Source organism: Trichomycterus rosablanca, chromosome 20 (genome assembly GCF_030014385.1).
Source record: "Trichomycterus rosablanca isolate fTriRos1 chromosome 20, fTriRos1.hap1, whole genome shotgun sequence".
NCBI classification, from domain to species: Eukaryota; Metazoa; Chordata; class Actinopteri; order Siluriformes; family Trichomycteridae; genus Trichomycterus; species Trichomycterus rosablanca.
In genome coordinates, this window is record NC_086007.1 from 1,310,188 (window position 1) to 1,328,894 (window position 18,707).

The following is an 18,707-nucleotide window of genomic DNA, read 5'->3' on the forward strand; positions in this document are numbered from 1 at the left end:
TTTTCATGTCATTTTTATACTGGTTGGGTCAGGGTTCCACGGGAAACGCTGGGTGAAGGGCAGGACCGCCCCAGACAGGCCGCCAATCCATCGCAGGGCTTCGGCCATGTATTTTCAGCCCCTCACATCTCCATTTTCGCTTTATTATTTTTTGTTATTATTTGTTAAGGCGGTTGGGTGGTGCTGGGATCCAGGGTTGAACTCCCCATACATGTCTGGCTTTTCTGGGGGGGGGGGGGGGGGGCGAGAGGTTGGCTGATGCTCGGTGATGGATTGCTGTCCTGTTTGAGGTAACATTTGTCTGAAGGTGTTCAGTAATTTCACACAAACACAAGAAAAAGGTTCATTTAAAGCTTTACTCGTCTACAGAGTCAAAATAAAAACATAAAAGCGTCAGAGAGGATCAAAGCCACAACATCAAAACAACTCAAACCAAACACTAACGTTCAAACTCGAACAGCTCGGCCTCCTTCTCCTTCCAGAAAGCGAAGCTACGATCGATGTATTTACAGATTTCATCGTTACTAGAACACGAGAGGTCCGAACTCCCTCCTGCCCTGTGGAGCTTCTCGTCTGTGGCTCGAGGAACCTCCTTCAGAGACCTGCTGGACGGACCCGTTTTGTCTTTCCTCCCGAAGAAGCGGACCTTGACGTCTTCGAAGCCGTCCGTCCACTCTCGCCTCCCGTCCTCGATGTCCTTGACCACGGCCTCGTGGAAGTCCCTCACCGCCTCCCACGGATAATCGGCCACGTGGTCGAACACCTCGAAGCAGAGCAGGTGCCTCATTTTGCGTTCATCGGGGGGCAGGTCCTGCTCCAGGATGTGGAAGTAGCCCAGCATGAACAGCTCGAGCGTCAGGCTCTCGTAGGGTACGGGCGCGCCGTCCACCCGAGGGAGGAACTGCTCCGGGGAGTACGTGACGGATTTCTTCTGGAGGCTGCGGATCTGCCGGGAGGGAACCCCAGACCTGATGGTCCTCCAGTTGTGAATCATTGAGTTGATGGTGGTCTTCTGTCTGTAGAGATGATACAGAGAGTCGCCGCTTGGTTGAGGCACCGGAGTCACCGCGCTCGGACTCTTGGGGCAGTCTGCTGGCTTGTGCGTGTCCGGTTCTGGTTTCAGTTTGGCCCTCATGGAGATGGCGTAGGCGGATCTTTTCCAGTGGCTCAGGAACAGGACGACGATTCGCTCTTTGCGCAAACTGGTGGTCTCGACGACTTTGGTTGACACCGTGCTGGTTGGACGTTGGCACTTTATTCCACCGTCTGTAATAAGGTCGTCCTGGACGCCGGTGTGTGAGGAACTGGAGACGTTCTGCTTCATGTGGATCTTGGAATTATTGTTTAACATCCCTGCAAATGGGTAGATGTTCTCCATCTGACTTTCAAACGTGGACCTCAGGTCTCGCACCGAGACCCCCGACAGCTTGATCTCCCTTTCGGCCTTCCCCCTCCTGCTCTTGCACCTTTCCGGCTGGCTCGAGAAGACCGACGCCAGTTCCTCGTTGGGCATTTTTGAGATGCCGTCACGTCCGTCTCTATCCGAGACGTTGTTCAGAAGCAGGGACATGCTCTTGACGATTCCTGAGATACGTCTGCACCACACCGGCAACACCAGAGAGTCCAACAGCTCGGGTCTCTGCTGCTGGAACTGGGTGTTGATGCTGATGTTGACTATGGGAGCAGGCAGGAGGGCTTGGAGCTGCTCGACCAGGCTGGTTAACTCGTGCTCGTAGGCCTGGCACTTCTTCTGCAGGGAAACCGTCTCGATCTGCCCCTCCAGGTACACCAGGTCATCCTCAGTCAGCAGCTCACCGAAGGGGCCCAATATGGCGTCGTGGACATTAGAGTATCTCCAGCTATCAACTCCTTCATCATCCTGACACAAAGAGAATAAAAGAAGATCTGAGGGAAACCAAAATCTATAGATCTGAACATTTCTACACTATATGGCCAAAAATATTTGGACACCTGACCACTACTTTTTCGGACGTCCCATTTAAAAAAACAAACTATATTAAAATAAACTGGTTGTAGTTGCAGAATTCGAGGTAAAGCCGTTTACGTTTCTCCACTGATCTTCATGGTCCTGAAGTCTGGCCTGAAGTCTCCTCACCATCACCTGCCTCTTCCACTCGGCGATGGAGCGGCCGTTTTCATCGTGAGTGGGAATCAGAGAGTCGATATCGGCGACGTTCACCTCCTCTGATGGGAGAAGCAGCGTTCTGTTTTCTCCTTTCTGTGAGGAAATCTGATTAAACACAACCAAACCCGACTAACCAAACCCAACTAACCAAACCCAACTAACCCAACTAACCCCAAACCCGACTAACCAAACCCAACTAACCAAACCCAACTAACCCAACTAACCCCAAACCCGACTAACCAAACCCAACTAACCCCACACCCAACTAACCCCAAACCCAGCTAACCAAATCCAACTAACCAAACCCAACTAACCCCAAACCCGACTAACCAAACCCAACTAACCCCAAACCCAGCTAACCAAACCCAACTAACCCCAAACCCGACTAACCAAACCCAACTAACCCCAAACCCCACTAAGCAAACCCAACTAACCCCAAACCCGACTAACCAAACCCAACTAACCCCAAACCCAACTAACCCCAAACCCAGCTAACCAAATCCAACTAACCAAACCCAACTAACCCCAAACCCAACTAACCAAACCCGACTAACCTCAAACCCAAAACCCTAAACTCACGCAGTGTAACCAAACCTGACTAACCAAACCCAACTAACCTCAAACCCACCCAGTGAAACCAAACCCGACTAACCAAACCCAACTAACCTCAAACCCACCCAGTGTAACCAAACCCGATTAACAAAACCCAACTAACCAAACCCGACTAACCTCAAACCCACCCAGTGTAACCAAACCCAACTAACCTTAAACCCACCCAGCATAACCAAACCTAACTAACCTTAAACCCATGCAGTGTAACCAAACCCGACTGACCTCAAACCCAAAAACCCTAAACCCACCCAGCATAACCAAACCCAACTAACCTCAAACCCAAAAACCCTAAACCCACCCAGCATAACCAAACCCAACTAACCTTAAACCCACTCAGTGTAACCAAACCCGACTAACCCCAAACCTACCCAGTGTAACCAAACCCAACTAGCCCCAAACCCAAAAACCCTAAACCCACCCAGTGTAATCAAACCCGACTAACCCCAAACCCAACTAACCCCAAATCCAAAAACCTTAAACCTACCCAGTGCAATCAAACCCAACTAACTCTAAACCCAACCAGTGCAATCAAACCCAACTAACCCCAAACCCAAAAACCCTTAACCCACACAGTGTAACCAAACCCGACTAACCCCAAACCCACCCTTGTAACCAAACCCAAAAACCCTAAACCCACCCAGTGTAACCAAACTTGACTAACCCCAAATCCAACTTACTCTGAAACCACCCAGTGCAATCAAACCCAACTAACCCTAAACCCCAAAACACTAAACTAACCCCAAACCCAGCTAACCAAATCCAACTAACCAAACCCAACTAACCCCAAACCCAGCTAACCAAACCCAACTAACCAAACCCGACTAACCTCAAACCCAAAACCCTAAACCCACGCAGTGTAACCAAACCTGACTAACCAAACCCAACTAACCTCAAACCCACCCAGTGTAACCAAACCCGACTAACCTCAAACCCAAAAACCCTAAACCCACCCAGCATAACCAAACCCAACTAACCTCAAACCCACCCAGTGTAACCAAACCCGATTAACAAAACCCAACTAACCAAACCCGACTAACCTCAAACCCACCCAGTGTAACCAAACCCAAAAACTCTAAACCCACCCAGCATAACCAAACCCAACTAACCTTAAACCCACCCAGTGTAACCAAACCCGACTAACACCAAACCTACCCAGTGTAACCAAACCCAACTAGCCCCAAACCTAAAAACCCTAAACCCACCCAGCATAACCAAACCCAACTAACCTTAAACCCACCCAGTGTAACCAAACCCGACTAACACCAAACTTACCCAGTGTAACCAAACCCAACTAGCCCCAAACCCAAAACCCCTAAACCTACCCAGTGCAATCAAACCCAACTAACTCTAAACCCAAAAACCTTAAACCTACCCAGTGCAATCAAACCCAACTAACTCTAAACCCAACCAGTGCAATCAAACCCAACTAACCCCAAACCCAAAAACCCTAAACCCACCCAGTGTAACCAAACTTGACTAACCCCAAATCCAACTAACTCTAAACCCACCCAGTGCAATCAAACCCAACTAACCCTAAACCCCAAAACCCTAAACCTACCCAGTGTAACCAAACCCAACTAACCCCAAACCCACCCAGCACATTTGTTTTATTGATATTTAAACACGTTTACCCCTGGCCCAGTGAAGACGGCGGTTATTCCTGCGTGTCTCCAGGACCGAGCCGTCCTCACCTGAGCCTCCAGTGCCTCATTTTCCTCGGGCTGCTTCTTCATGTTGGCCACGACTGAAAGAGTAAAGAGTGGACGATCACTCAGTGCAACCAAACCCAACAACCCTAAACCGAGGGTTCCTGTGAATACGTGGAGGTTCTGACCTGCAGAAGCTACTTGGACGTGCTGAATGGAGTTGATTCCAGTCCTAAAGGAGTGTGACGAGTCCGGGTTTGACGGAGAGAGACGAGGTTGAGGAGGAACCTCATTCACCGGCTGCTGAGAACACACAGTGACAGGACAAACTGTACCGTTCTGAGCTTCTGCCAAACATCTCACAAAAGTGTCTTTTCTAATAAACATAATGTTTGGGCTAAAGGAACGTCAGGTGTAATTTTATTTACTTAATGTTTCATGTTTTTTAAGCTGTAATAAAAGTTCAGTCCTCCGTCAGCCAGCAGAGGTCGTAACTGCAGCAGTTATGAGGAACTCAAACAGCAATCCAACCCATCAGACGAGCCAATCATTGTCCGTATGGGCGCCCAGCTGGCCGATAGCGGAGCTAAGATTTGAACTCTCGAGTTTGAGATGTCAGTTCTGGTGTGGTTCATTTATAAACAGTATTTAGTTTTTACAGAGAAGCATTAAAACATCTAAACTATAATTAAATTACAATAATAATAAAAGTCTGAGGGGTGCAGTTATCACCTTGCTGTTTTCCATCACTGCACTGTGGATTCTATCACCGGGTCGGTCAGTGAGGTCCAACAGACGATCGTCTGTCCCGAACACGGTCCGGTCCCCCTCTATGAGAACGATCTCTGGTGGTCGGAGGTTGTTTCCTGTCTCATCCACCTGACAAGAAGAAGAAAGAAACAGAAAACAGTCCCGGTGAGGTCTCCTTTATCTGCACCCTGTTATATTACTCCCAATCTGATCATCACTAAATCTCCCGTCACAGTTCTGGCCGAGGAGAGCCGAGACTATCATGCGCACCCTCCACCACACATTCAATTACTGGTGGAGTTTCACAGAGACGGGAGATAAACAGAAACACACCTGGCTGATGCAAATACCTCAACCAAACAGCAGAGGTCGCAGTTTTTAAATACCGTGTCCACTCACTGTCCACTCTATTAGACACTCTTACCTAGTTGGTCCACCTTGTAGATGTAAAGTCAGAGACGATCGCTCATCTATTGCTGCTGTTTGAATCGGTCGTCTTCTAGACCTTCATCAGTGGACACAGGATGCTGCCCACGGGGTGCTGTTGGCTGGATGTTTTTGGTTGGTGGACTATTCTCAGTCCAGCAGTGACACTGAGGTGTTTAAAAACTCCAGCAGCGCTGCTGTGTCTGATCCACTCATACCAGCACAACACACACTAACACACCAGCACCATGTCAGTGTCACTGCAGTGCTGAGAATCATCCACCACCTAAATAATACCTGCTCTGTGGTGGTCCTGTGGGGGTCCTGACCATTGAAGAACAGCATGAAAGGGGGTAACAAAGCATGTAGAGAAACAGATGGACTACAGTCAGTAATTGTAGAACTACAAAGTGCTTCTATATGGTAAGTGGAGCTGATAAAATGGACAGTGAGAGTAGAAACAGGGACGTGGTTTTAATGTTGTGGCTGATCAGTGTAAGTTCTCAAAGACTAAAACACGTCTGCCTGCATCATTTAAGATTATGAGGAATCAGGAAGGTGGCAAATAGTTCCTCACAACGCTGTAACTGAATGTTTAGGACAGTAAATCAGGTCGAAATGAACTGCAGTATTTATTTACACACATTTTAATTCACGAATAGCCACAGCACTCAAATCTGCTGATTCCGATTTTGGCCAACATCAATCATGCACCCCTGATTTGCATCCAACCATCTCTGGTTCCTCATGATACTACAGTATGAAGCTCAGAAATAAAAACATTAGCAGTATATTGAAACTCAGAACCTGTGTGAATACGCTGATGATGTTAGAAACGTGAAACATGAGAGCAAAATGTTTAATATTAACCCCCCCAAAAAGCAGCACTATCCAGCGCAGCAGATAAGAGCAGCTCGTGCAGCAGGATGTGAGAGATCAGGTTGCATTAGACGAGATGGATCAGGTTCTCCGGAGCTGCAGTGATTAAGGGCCTCTGATGCTATCAGATAGTTTTATGCTGCGAGAGCTTCATCTTCTGATCCACAAACACTCAGAGAAACCCAGGACACACGTTTAAAATCACAAACTACCCGACATGAGCGAGCGGAAATGGACTTTTCTTCAACTAGAAATGAAACAGACCAGAACAATCCTGCTGAATTATTTTTATAATTATTTACTGTGTGTTTTTGGTAGGACAAATGTGTGACTGATTGACTAGAACTGGTGACGTCTCAGTCTATTGTTCTTTGTTCAGACCTTTGTAGATCTTCTGGTCATATTTAAATAACTTTAAAAGTCCATACGAATAAAGCACATGGAACACTGGACTAAATAATGAAGACCCAGATGTTTAGTGTACATTAATTGTGTGTACATATGATTTGTGTAAGTCTAATTCATTCAACTTTAATTCTCCAGGCCACCCGAGGAGGATGGAGGTCCCTGTTGAGTTCCTCTGTTTCCTCTCAAGGTTTCTTCCTGTAATTTTAAGCAATTTTTTCCTGCCACTGTTCTACAAGGTTTTTTTTGTGTTTTTTTTGACTGTGAGACGATTTCTATTGTAAAAAGCGCTTTAAACACAAATAGAAATAAATTTGACTCGACTTGAACACGTGTCTCTAAGCCAAGGAATGAAAGAAACCCAGAACTCTCACATCAAGCTAAAGGCAGATTATTATTCATGACAGACCTGTTTTAGTGATTTAAGACATTAAGGCGAACAGACCACTGCTCCATGTAATTTATACTTATCAACATTTAATTACTGTACATTAAAAATTATACTTAAGACCTGACGTTGATTGGAAGTTGGTTCATGTGACGTTCATCACTCAAAGTCGTGATAATCTAGAATCTGTTTTTTAAGAATTGTTGAACTGTTTATATTGGCATTGAGACGTCGCCCGACGTACTTAATGTGGAAGGCACAGTGGCTCACTGGCTCGATGGGTAGCACCGTCGCCTCACAGCAAGAAGGTCCTGTGTTCGATTCCTACACAGAAAGGTTCTTCCTCGTATTAGAAACTACCGTTTCTGTCATGAATGGAACCAAAGTGTGTAAAACATGACATTAAAATCCTAATAAATAAATAAATACTAATGAGGAAGCAGAAGATCAGGCCACAAAGTCAAAAAACTGGAATGAAACATACCACAGTTATACCACTGGGGAGTTATACCACTGAATTATGACTCTAAGTTGCTGTATGGATATTTTTGAGCCATCAGACTTTGTCGTACTTTAAATTATTTGAAAGAGCTTCATTATTCAGTCACACAAAAACGGTTCCAGTGAGCTGAAATATAATACATGCCTCATACCAAAGTATGTACATTTCTGACCTCAATGGTAAATTGATATTTCCATAAGTTAAGTAATAATATATGATTTATTCTGAAAATCAGGAAGAGGAATTTTGCAGAGCAGTACCAGCACTCAGGTCTGTTCAAATGTTCAGCTGTAAGTCGCTCTGGATTGTTTAAAACATCCAAATGAATATATAATATAAAGGTGTAATAACTAATAACTTACAGGTAGAGAAATCCCACACAGATCGGATCCAAACCCAGAGGAGGAGCGTGAGAAGGTCTCGGATCGGCGTCGCCCTGATCGTAACACCAGCGCGTTAGCATCTCTGCTCTGTTATGAGGAGAGTCTTCGTAACAAGGTGTTATTGAATTATTAAAAGTGTGGGGTTGAGTGTCCTGACGTTTCTCAAAGTCACGACGGGGTCTGATGTCCATGTATAGTACTGAATGTACACAACACGGCCCCGCTCTCACTGGGGGGTGATTATCTAACCTACAGCAGCTCCAGGTCAGTGAATGGCTGTCGTGATCTTTAACCACTCAAACCTTCTGCTTATTATCATTCAGCTATTCGTCATAAAGCCTGATGAGAGGTACCAGGATTTAAACACTGCTGTGGAGATCAGTGGTGGTGGATACGGGATTTTAACAGTGACCTTATTTAGTGGATGTTTTTTTTTTTCTGCTCAACTTCATTTCATTTATTAATAAACATCCATTCCTGCATTTCAGACCTGCAACACATTCTGTCGCCGTTCCTTTTCACCACTTGAAAGAGGTTTTGGCCCCAAGGAGAGCGAGTGATTTAGTGTTTCAGCTTTTATTTTGTCTCGTTCTTCCTGCAAACACGTCTTAAGATGTGCAGCAGTACGGGGGGTCGTTGTTTCAAAATTCTCTATTGGGGACAGGTCAGGACTGCAGGCAGGCGGTTCTTGACGCGGCGCTGCCTGAGGGATGGAAGATCACGAGCGTTCAGATTAAGCTCACACCCTCGGCCTTTACGCACTGAAATTCCTCCTGATTCCTTGAATGGTTTAATGATATTCTGCACTGTAGAGGGAGAACATGCAAATCCCTTCTGATCTTTCTTTGAGGTTTATTGTTTTTAAACATTTCAATCATTTTCTCACACATTTGTGGACAAACTGGATCCTCTGATCATCTTCACTCATCAGAGACTCTCAGCCTTTCCTGGATGCTGCTTTTGTACCAAACCGTGATCACCTGTTGACGTCACATAATTAATTAGTTTTTTCACCTCATTACGAGCCCTAAATTACACCCGTCCCAACTTTTTTTGGAATGTGTTGCAGGCCTGAAATGCAGGAATGGATGTTTATTAATAAATGAAATGAAGTTGAGCAGATAAAAGATGAAATATCTCAGCTTCATCCTGTCTGACATCTAATAAAAGTCAAAGTAAATGTAAGAAACTGTGTTTTTATTTTATTATTTACATTTTCCATACTGTCCCAACTTTTTTTTTTTTACAGTGAGGTGGTTCATTTAAAGGTAGCCAATGCAGAGACCAGGACCTCCATTCTTCCTTCTGCTGAGAAAATGTCCACACCTATAGCCAGAGGTGATGTGAAGGTGTGGCAGGAGGGGACGATGTTATGTAGACGATAGGTTCAAGGGGACATTAGGAAAAAATGGTCATGAGTAGGAGGCTCATAGAAAAATGCATGATTATCTTCTCCAATAGTGTCAGAGCAAGTCGAGGTTATGTTAACATCAGCCAATGTAGAATTAAACCTCAAACAGAACCACAAAATGAGCAGAACGTGGGACGATGTAAACAACCCCCAAATCACAATACAATACAGCTATCGTCCTGACGCGCTGCCTCAGAGGAAGACTGACGATCCGGCGAATGCTTGAAACTCAATCCAGAAGAGCTCGGGTGACTCTTCTCTACAGCTCTGGAGACGGAGGGGACGAAAGCTGATACCCACCAGACACGGCTCTAACCGTTCTGTCAGTACTTACCATTGCCTGTTATTCAGCCTTAACGTGCAGCGCTGTAACGGTGATACGTCAGGGTCAGCGGTGCCAAGTCTTCCACTCTGTTTACATGCTGTGGCTTCACTTGATGCCGCTCTGGTTTACGTCAGAGGTCTGAGGTGTTTTTTTCTTTAGTCAGCGGCTGTTTGTTGTTCTCTCACGCAGTCTGTTTTCAATAATACAAGGTCACGTCTGGTGTGTGGAACACTGTGACCCCACACCCTTTTTTTGGCAAACAATGTCAGGGTCTCCAACAGCAGCGTGTTTTAAACCCTGGGTCGCGACCCTCAGATGAGTAAAAAATGGGTCACAGAGTAAAATAATAATTATTAAAAAACTACATAAACTTGTACGTGATCGCCCCCTTGTGGAGGCTTTATATTACATCTTGTAAACCACAGTGGGATCAGAGTAAGATGCATTGCTTGTGTTGCCTGGGTCGCTTGAAAAAAATGTAAAAAAAAACCCGAGTTCCAGCACACACGTCACATCCCATCACCACATCTCGAGGAGATTTAGGTGACGTGAACCACCCATTGTGGGGCCACACATCAGTGCACCCTCAGTGCAGGTCCCAAGCCCTGATAAAACGTGGGGTAAAAACCTGTACCAAAAACTGATCCTTTGTGGGGACACCTAATGGGTGCAACAGTGAGAAATCATTCATTTACTTAGCAGTCAAACACACACACACACACACACACACACATGGTTCGTTACCCACCTGAGCTGAAGAGAGGAGCGCTGCACAGTCTGGATGGCCGTTATACTCGGCTAGATCTACAGCACTGAATCCATCAGCATCTTCCTCCAGAGGACTGACGTGATGATCCAACAGGATCCGACAGCACTGAGGAGCAACACGAGCTTTAATAGAGTTACACTACACAACAACAACAACATACAAACAACAATAAACAACAACATACAAACAACAATAAACAACAACACACGACAACAACATACAAACAACAATAAACAACAACAGGGGCTCCAACAGCACTTTAAGAGCTTTAATAGAGTTACACTACACAACAACAACAACATACAAACAACAACATACAAACAACATCAACAAACTACAATAACAAAAACAAACAAAAACAAAAACAAACAACAACAAACAACATTAACTACAACATCAACAACAACAAACAACAACATCAACAACTAACATAAACCACAACAACAAACATCAACAACAAACAACAACAACACAAAAACAACGAAATACAACAGCAACAAACAACAACAATCAACATGAACTACAACAAACATCAAAAACATCAACAAACATCATTAACAACAAACAAAGAACAACAAACAGCAACTAATAACAACAGACAACAACATCAATAACAAATAACATAAACAAACAACAAACAAACATCAACATCACAATTCAAACAATTAAAATCTAATTCATTACAATCACAAGTAAAATAATGAATATTTACTATTCAAATACTGAAAGTAACAATAAAACTTTATTTTGCTTTCACTTTTCACTCCTTAAACTTTCATTATTTTACACCTAAGATTACAGGAACAAATATTATATCTTATAATCAGCCAGTAATTATTTAATGTTATTGGGATTTCAGTAAAATAAATAAGAAAAATCTTTTACAGAGTTTAAATGAATGATTTTTGATATTTTGTGATATTTATGGTAAGACGTTCGGGTGTGCGGTCGGTCACCTGGATCTCTCCGTTCTCTGCAGCATTGTGCAGTGGGGTCCCTCCCCAGTGGTCCCTCAGGACTTGGGCCCCCATAGAGAGCAGGAGCTCCAGGACTCGGTGGTGCCCCCCGCTGGCAGCGAAGTGCAGAGCCGTGGCTCCATTAGCATCGCGACAGGACAGATCCACGTCTGTGAACGAGACCTGACGAGCACACACAGACGTCAGACGCTTTTACATCGCTGAATAACCCACGCCGGGCACAGGAAGCTGCCACTCACCAGCCAGACCACCACGGTGTAGTGACCCATGTGGACGGCGGCGTGCAGGGCGCTCATGCCGTCCTGGGCCTGCAGGTGGACGTTGGCATCGCAGTCTTTCGCCAGATACTCCAGCACGTGCAGATGCCCCTCCTGGCACGCCAGGTAGAGTGGTGTGGCCCCGGTGCCCATCTGACAGTTCACACATCTGCACAGATAATAACACTGACTGGTCGGCATGGCAATTTCAAAATCATTCAGCCACATGTGTAGACTGTATGGACAAAAGTATTGAGACGCCCCTTCTAATGACTGAATTCAAGTGTTTCAGCCACAACAGTTGCTGACTTTGTAGCAACAGTTTAGGGAAGGTCCTGTCCTGTTCCAGCATGAGCAAGTTCTATAAAGACATGAAGAAAAGCTCAGGCCCCACTCAACAGCTCTGGGATGAACCGGAACATCAATTGAGGCTTCAAATCGCCAAAGGCATACTTCAAAGTCTTGTGAGAAGCTTCTCAGAGGAGCTGAAAAGATCATACAGACGTCACTCTGTTTTAATAGCATTTGTTTTTTTAAATGGGACGTCTGACAAGCTCATGGTCAGGCGTCCAAATACTTTTGGCTGCAAAGTGGATGTTCACATAAACAGGTACATTAGAACCCTTAATTATTTACAATGATGTACCCTTAACGACCTACCATACATTCTCACTTATTATTAATACATTGGAAGGACCTTATATGGTCGAAATTATGTGGACACCTGACCGTGAGCTTGTTAGAGATCATATTCATTTACATTAATTTTATCCAAACGGCTTACAGTACTGTGACAGTGTACAGTCTGAGCAATTGAGGGTTAAGGGTCTTGCTCAGGGGCCCAACAGCAGCAACCTGGCAGTGATGGGGCTTGAACCAGTGACCTTTTGATTACTAGTCCAGTACCTTAACCACTAGGCTACAACTGCCCTAGACCAGAGTCAATATTATAAAGATGCCACCATTTTATTGGGAATGTTTTCCACAAAATTGGACTGTGTCTGGGGGAATTTGTGCCCATTCAGTCAAAAGGTGACAGCATTTGTACGCCTGGTCGCTGATGTTGATGTTCCGGTTCATCCCAGAGCTGTTGAGTGGGGCTGAGCTCAGGGTTCTGTGCAGGACGCTGGAGTTACTTCATGTCTTTATAGAGCTCATGCTGGAACAGGACAGGGCCTTCCCTAAACTGTTGCTGCAAAGTCAGATGCATGTAATTTCCTTTATTTGATTAATTCATTGCACCTGTTAGCAACTGTTGTGGCTGAAACACATGAAATCAATAATTAGAAGAGGTGTCCAGTGTGAGGATGAAGAGGAACATGTGGTACGTGTGCTGATCTATTATTAAGTGCAGATCCGTGAGGTTCCATCAGGCATCTGTCACCCCCCCACCCTGCCCCACCCCTCCATCACTGATGAGTGACTCCACAGGGGCGTCCACGCCCCCCCGCCGCCTTTGTATACCAGGATAACGAACACCTACACGGGTCCTGAGATCCTGACCACACGAAACCCGAGCAGGAGCTGAATGGCTCGGTGTTTTACCGTAACCGCATGGTGTGTGTGTGTGTGTGTGTGTGTGTGTGTGTGTGTGTACCGTGGATTGTGGGATACGAGCACTTTGACACAGGTGAGATCACCACTAGCGGCGGCGTAGTGGACAGGAAGAGCTCCACAGTGGGTCTCCAGCTCAGTGCTGCCCCCTGCCGTCAGGAGCCACTGAAGTGCGTCAGCGTGGCCGAACCTCGCCGCCAGGTGTAGCGCCGTAGCTCCTTCACCATCACGATCCTACAAACACCACAGAGAATAACCACATACCCACATAGCCAAAAGTATCTGGACACCTGACAGTGAGCTTGTCGGAATTTGAAATATGTCTGTGTATGGGAATTTGTGCCCATTCAGTTGTATGGCTGGCCACTGATAGAGATAGATAGATAGACAGATGTATATACAGGCAGACAGATAGATTGATAGAGAGACAGACTGGCAGACAGACAGACAAAGAGCCAGACAGACATATAGACAGACAGACAGACAGATACTTTATTTATCCCGAAGTAGACAGACAGATAGATAGATAGATAGATAGATAGATAGATAGATAGATAGATAGATAGATAGATAGACAGACAGACAGACAGACAGATTGATAGACAGATATATATATATATAGATAGATAGACAGATAGACAGATACATACAGACAGACATATACTGTATTGATCCTGAAAGAAAGTAGACAGATAGTTAGATAGACAGACAAACAGATAGACAGATAAATAGATAGACAGACAGCCAGACAGATTGATAGATAAAAAGACAGATATCTAGACAGACAGGAATGCAGGCAGACAGATAGACAGATAGACAGCCAGCCAGACAAACATACATATAGATAGACAGACACACTGACAGACAGACAGATACTTTATTGATCCTGAAGTAAATTAAAGTATTTCTTGAAGCCTCAGTTGATGTTCCGGTTCATTTCAGAGCTGCTGAGTGGGACTGAGAGCTTGGGTCAATTCCCCAGCCGGGTGGTCAGGAGTGGAGTTTGCATGTTCTCCCTGTGTCCACATGGGTTTCCACCGGGTGCTCTGGTTTCCTCTCACAAGTCCAAAGACATGCAGTCAGGTTATACTAGAGCTATACACACACTTTTATACGCATTACTCTTGTCATGAGCAGCAGTAACACGTCAGTGTAACACCAGTGTAACACCAGTGTAACACGTCAGTGTAACACACCCACTCACCTCCATTCTGCACTCGCCATGTCCCAGCAGCCACTGCAACTCCTGCACGTGCCCGGTGGCAGCGGCATCATGGGCGGCCGTGGCTCCGTTCCTGGCACGCGCGTTCCCTTGGAAGCGGGCCTCCATCACCAGGAAGCGCAGGCAGTGGTTCTGGCCGCAGCGGGCAGCGTGGTGGACCGGCGTGGCCCCCTGGTCATCAGCGATGCCCTGCCTGAGACCCCCGGAGCGGTGCAGAGCTCGGAGAGTCTCCACATCTCCCTGGCGTGCGGCCTGGATGGCCTGGTGGAGCATCACGCCGTCCTGGCACCCAACTCAGAGTAAACTGGACGTGTGCAGCTCGACTCCCAAACAAACCCCTCCCTCGACCCCCTCACTGTCTAAATCTGATACCCGATCGGCCCCTGATGAGCCAGACACAGGAACAGCTTGTTAGCTGAACAGAAAGAGGAGAAGCAGCTTTTATGTTTACAGGTGTCCCATTTATTATGGACATCACTGTTTTTTTAAAAATACAGCTACAATATACAGACAGGAGTACAGTATAATAACAATCATAATAATAATAATCATAATAATAATAACATTAATACTATAATAATAATAATAATAATACTATAATAATAATAATAATAATAATACTATAATAATAATAACATTAATATAATAATAATAATAATAATACTATAATAATAATAACATTAATACTATAATAATACTATAATAATAACATTAATACTATAATAATAATAATACTATAATAATAATATTAATACTATAATAATAATAATAATACTATAATAATAACATTAATACTATAATAATAATAATACTATAATAATAATATTAATACTATAATAATAATAATAATACTATAATAATAATAATACTATAATAATAATATTAATACTATAATAATAACATTAATACTATAATAATAATAATACTATAATAATAACATTAATACTATAATAATAATAATAATACTATAATAATAACATTAATATAATAATAATAATAATAATACTATAATAATAATATTAATACTATAATAATAATACTATAATAATAACATTAATACTATAATAATAATACTATAATAATAACATTAATACTATAATAATAATAATAATACTATAATAATAATAACATTAATACTATAATAATAATAATACTATAACAATAATAATAATACTATAATAATAATAATACTATAATAATAATAATACTATAATAATAATACACTATATTAATAATAATAACATTAATACTATAATAAAAGTAATAATAATAATATAATAAAAGTAATAATAATAATAATACACTATAATAAAAATAATAACATTAATACTATAATAATAATGATAATAATAATAAAACACTATAATAATAATAATATAATAAAAACTATAATAATACTATATTAATAATCATATTTTTAAATGTCATCACTTGATTTTATTTATTTATTTTTATTTGTGACCAGCTGTTTACATTAAAACACATACATTAATTTTTATAGTGGCATCTTTCCGCCCTAACATTTTGGCACAGCAGGTATTGTGGGAGCCGCACAGCAACATGGGACCTAAAAATCTGCGTTTGTATCTTATCTCCAGTTACAACATGGAGCCTGTTTTCTTTTAGCCTCCCAGAATGTACAGAAGCTGAACTGATGTGTGAAGCTTTGTACAGTACCCACATTCTCAGCAGTGCCACCGTGATGCTCAGCTCGTCATTTATTAATGTAGAATCATTAGAATGGTTGTAAGAAAAGAAAGGAAACAGACTCGGATAATGTGTTACACATTTATTTTTACGTCCAACAAAGTGTTAAGTGTCTACAGATGTTAGAAGACATGAGTCCAACACTCTGAGCACTAGGTACACTACGGCCTATCCATTTAGGGTACAAAGAGGTTACACTGTGCGCCGATGGGTTTCTATACACAGCCGAAACGCAGAAGCGGTTACAGTAAATGCACTTTAGTTTACGGGACGTGGGCTGGAGAAGCGTTTCATACTGCGGAGCTCGATCTGTGAAACGAAGGTAAGAAAGAAAAGAGAGACGTCACGACAACGTCTGCACGTCTCGGTCATCTACAATACGCCGACGTTCTGAGGGTCCGCCGTCCGTGTCCATCAAATAATACAACTAGTCATGTGGTGTAGGTGCTACGTGTGTATACTGTATGGAGGTAAATGCAGTGAGTGATTATATACAGCATGCTGTCACATACAGAGCCTCGTCAGAGGGATACAGAGGGACGGACGGAATTCAGTCAGAGCACTGAGAGGTCCCGCCAGAATCATCCAAAACGTACAAGTCTCGCTTCCTAAAACAACCTAAAGGTGCAAGCATAGTGCTACTGAAACTGGGACAGATTCAGACTGGATATCTGGGGCGGCATATTGGCCGGTCGGGTATCTGCATGGACGTGAGTGGGGGTGGCTGAAACAGCCTATCCATTGGGAGGCACACTTACGTATCGGTGCGCTCTGAGTGCCGGTCCCAAGCCTGGATACAATAGAAGGGCATTCGGTGTAAAAACAACGCCGCGTCTGCTGTGGCGACGCCTAAGTACAGAAGCAGCTGAAAAACAAACTGATCGTCCACATTGAAGAGTCGTACAGGATACAGGAGGGCATGTGTGTGAATCTCACATCTGAACGTGTGCCCGTTGTGCTCTGTGGGTTTGCTGGCCCATGGCACGTTTTATAAGAGGGATTTAATAACGGAGCTGATCAGAGACGTGACACAAACCACCTATTTAGAGAAATGAAGGGTCATGACGCCTCAGAAGCAGCTCTGGTTTAACAAATGGGCACAAATCCAGCCGTGGTAAATGACTGGCTGATCATTTCACGCGTTCATGTTAAAAAACACTCCCGACATCCATCATGACTCCTCAAATGTGGAGCTGCTGCATGTTTTTGAACACCAAATGTACACGTACACTCAATAACCTATAAATGTGTACACGGACCATACTGTGGGATTGTTTACAATGGTCCAACATTGGAGGCCTGGGCATTTTACCAACCAACAATTGTCCATCAGCTGATTTTACTGCTACACTGAAGAGCACAAAAGATCTTTAAAGGTGTGAGCAAGCATGTATGTATGTATGTATGTATGTAAGTATGTAAAGTATATGTATCTAACACCTTCAGTCTGTCAGTAATGGAGTGCGAGTGCTGCCGACTCCAGGGTAACTCAGTGTATAATTATAAATTAGCTCTATTAATGTAAGCAGGTCCAGTTTTTACAAAAGCAGCTAAAATGGTTCCGATTAAAGCTGCAGTATGTAACTTCTGGGAACCTGGAGGTGTTTCTGTTAAATCTGAGCTGGGTTTACACATCCTTTCATTTATGCGAGCACTGGGTAGAGATGTGGGCTACCAACCAAGAACTGACCCTATGACTCCAAAAAAGCTGGGATGTGTGGGAAAAGAATTGAATTCTACTCTACATTAAAACCACCTCCTTGTTTCTACACTCACTCACCATATAGAAGCACTTTGTAGTCCTACAATTACTGACTGTAGTCCGTCTGTTTATCTGCATGCTTTGTTAGCCCCTTTCACCCTGTTCTTCAATGGTCAGGAGGTGTTTAAAACCTCCAGCAGCGCTGCTGTGTGGTGGTCCTGACCATTGAAGAACAGCATGAAAGGGGGTAACAAAGCATGTAGAGAAACAGATGGACTACAGTCAGTAATTGTAGAACTACAAAGTGCTTCTATATGGTGAGTGAGTGTAGAAACAAGGAGGTGGTTTTAATGTTATGGTTGATCGGTGTATATATTTGTTATAAACGAACATGCTGATTAAGAGCATCACATCATGTGTATTATTTTATACAAGTTACATACGGCAGCTTTAATTTTATTTATTAGAGGAAGCTTTTCTTCAATGTGAAGTGCGATAAATAAATAATGTTATAAACACGTAAAACATTTCAAATAATATAAATAAAGCTTTAACGTTATTAAATTGATCTTGTTAATAAATATGATGATAATAATAATATTAGGGTCTATACGACAGTAATTCTGTCCTTTTCTCTCTCTCTCTG

The 18,707-nt window shown here is 43.3% G+C and overlaps 1 protein-coding gene across 1 annotated transcript; it reads right to left on the reverse strand.

Moving 5' to 3' along the window:
• Positions 1–346: 346 nt before the first annotated feature.
• On the reverse strand, positions 347–14,925 carry espnlb (espin like b). Its single transcript, XM_063017278.1, has 10 exons — positions 14,635–14,925; positions 13,474–13,664; positions 11,859–12,045; positions 11,599–11,781; positions 10,622–10,747; positions 5,137–5,283; positions 4,593–4,707; positions 4,390–4,502; positions 2,029–2,239; positions 347–1,866 (listed from the first exon to the last, which is right to left on the reverse strand). The coding sequence occupies exons 1-10, from the start codon at positions 14,923–14,925 to the stop codon at positions 440–442; spliced, it is 2,991 nt and encodes a 996-aa protein (XP_062873348.1). The 3' UTR covers positions 347–439.
• Positions 14,926–18,707: the final 3,782 nt, after the last annotated feature.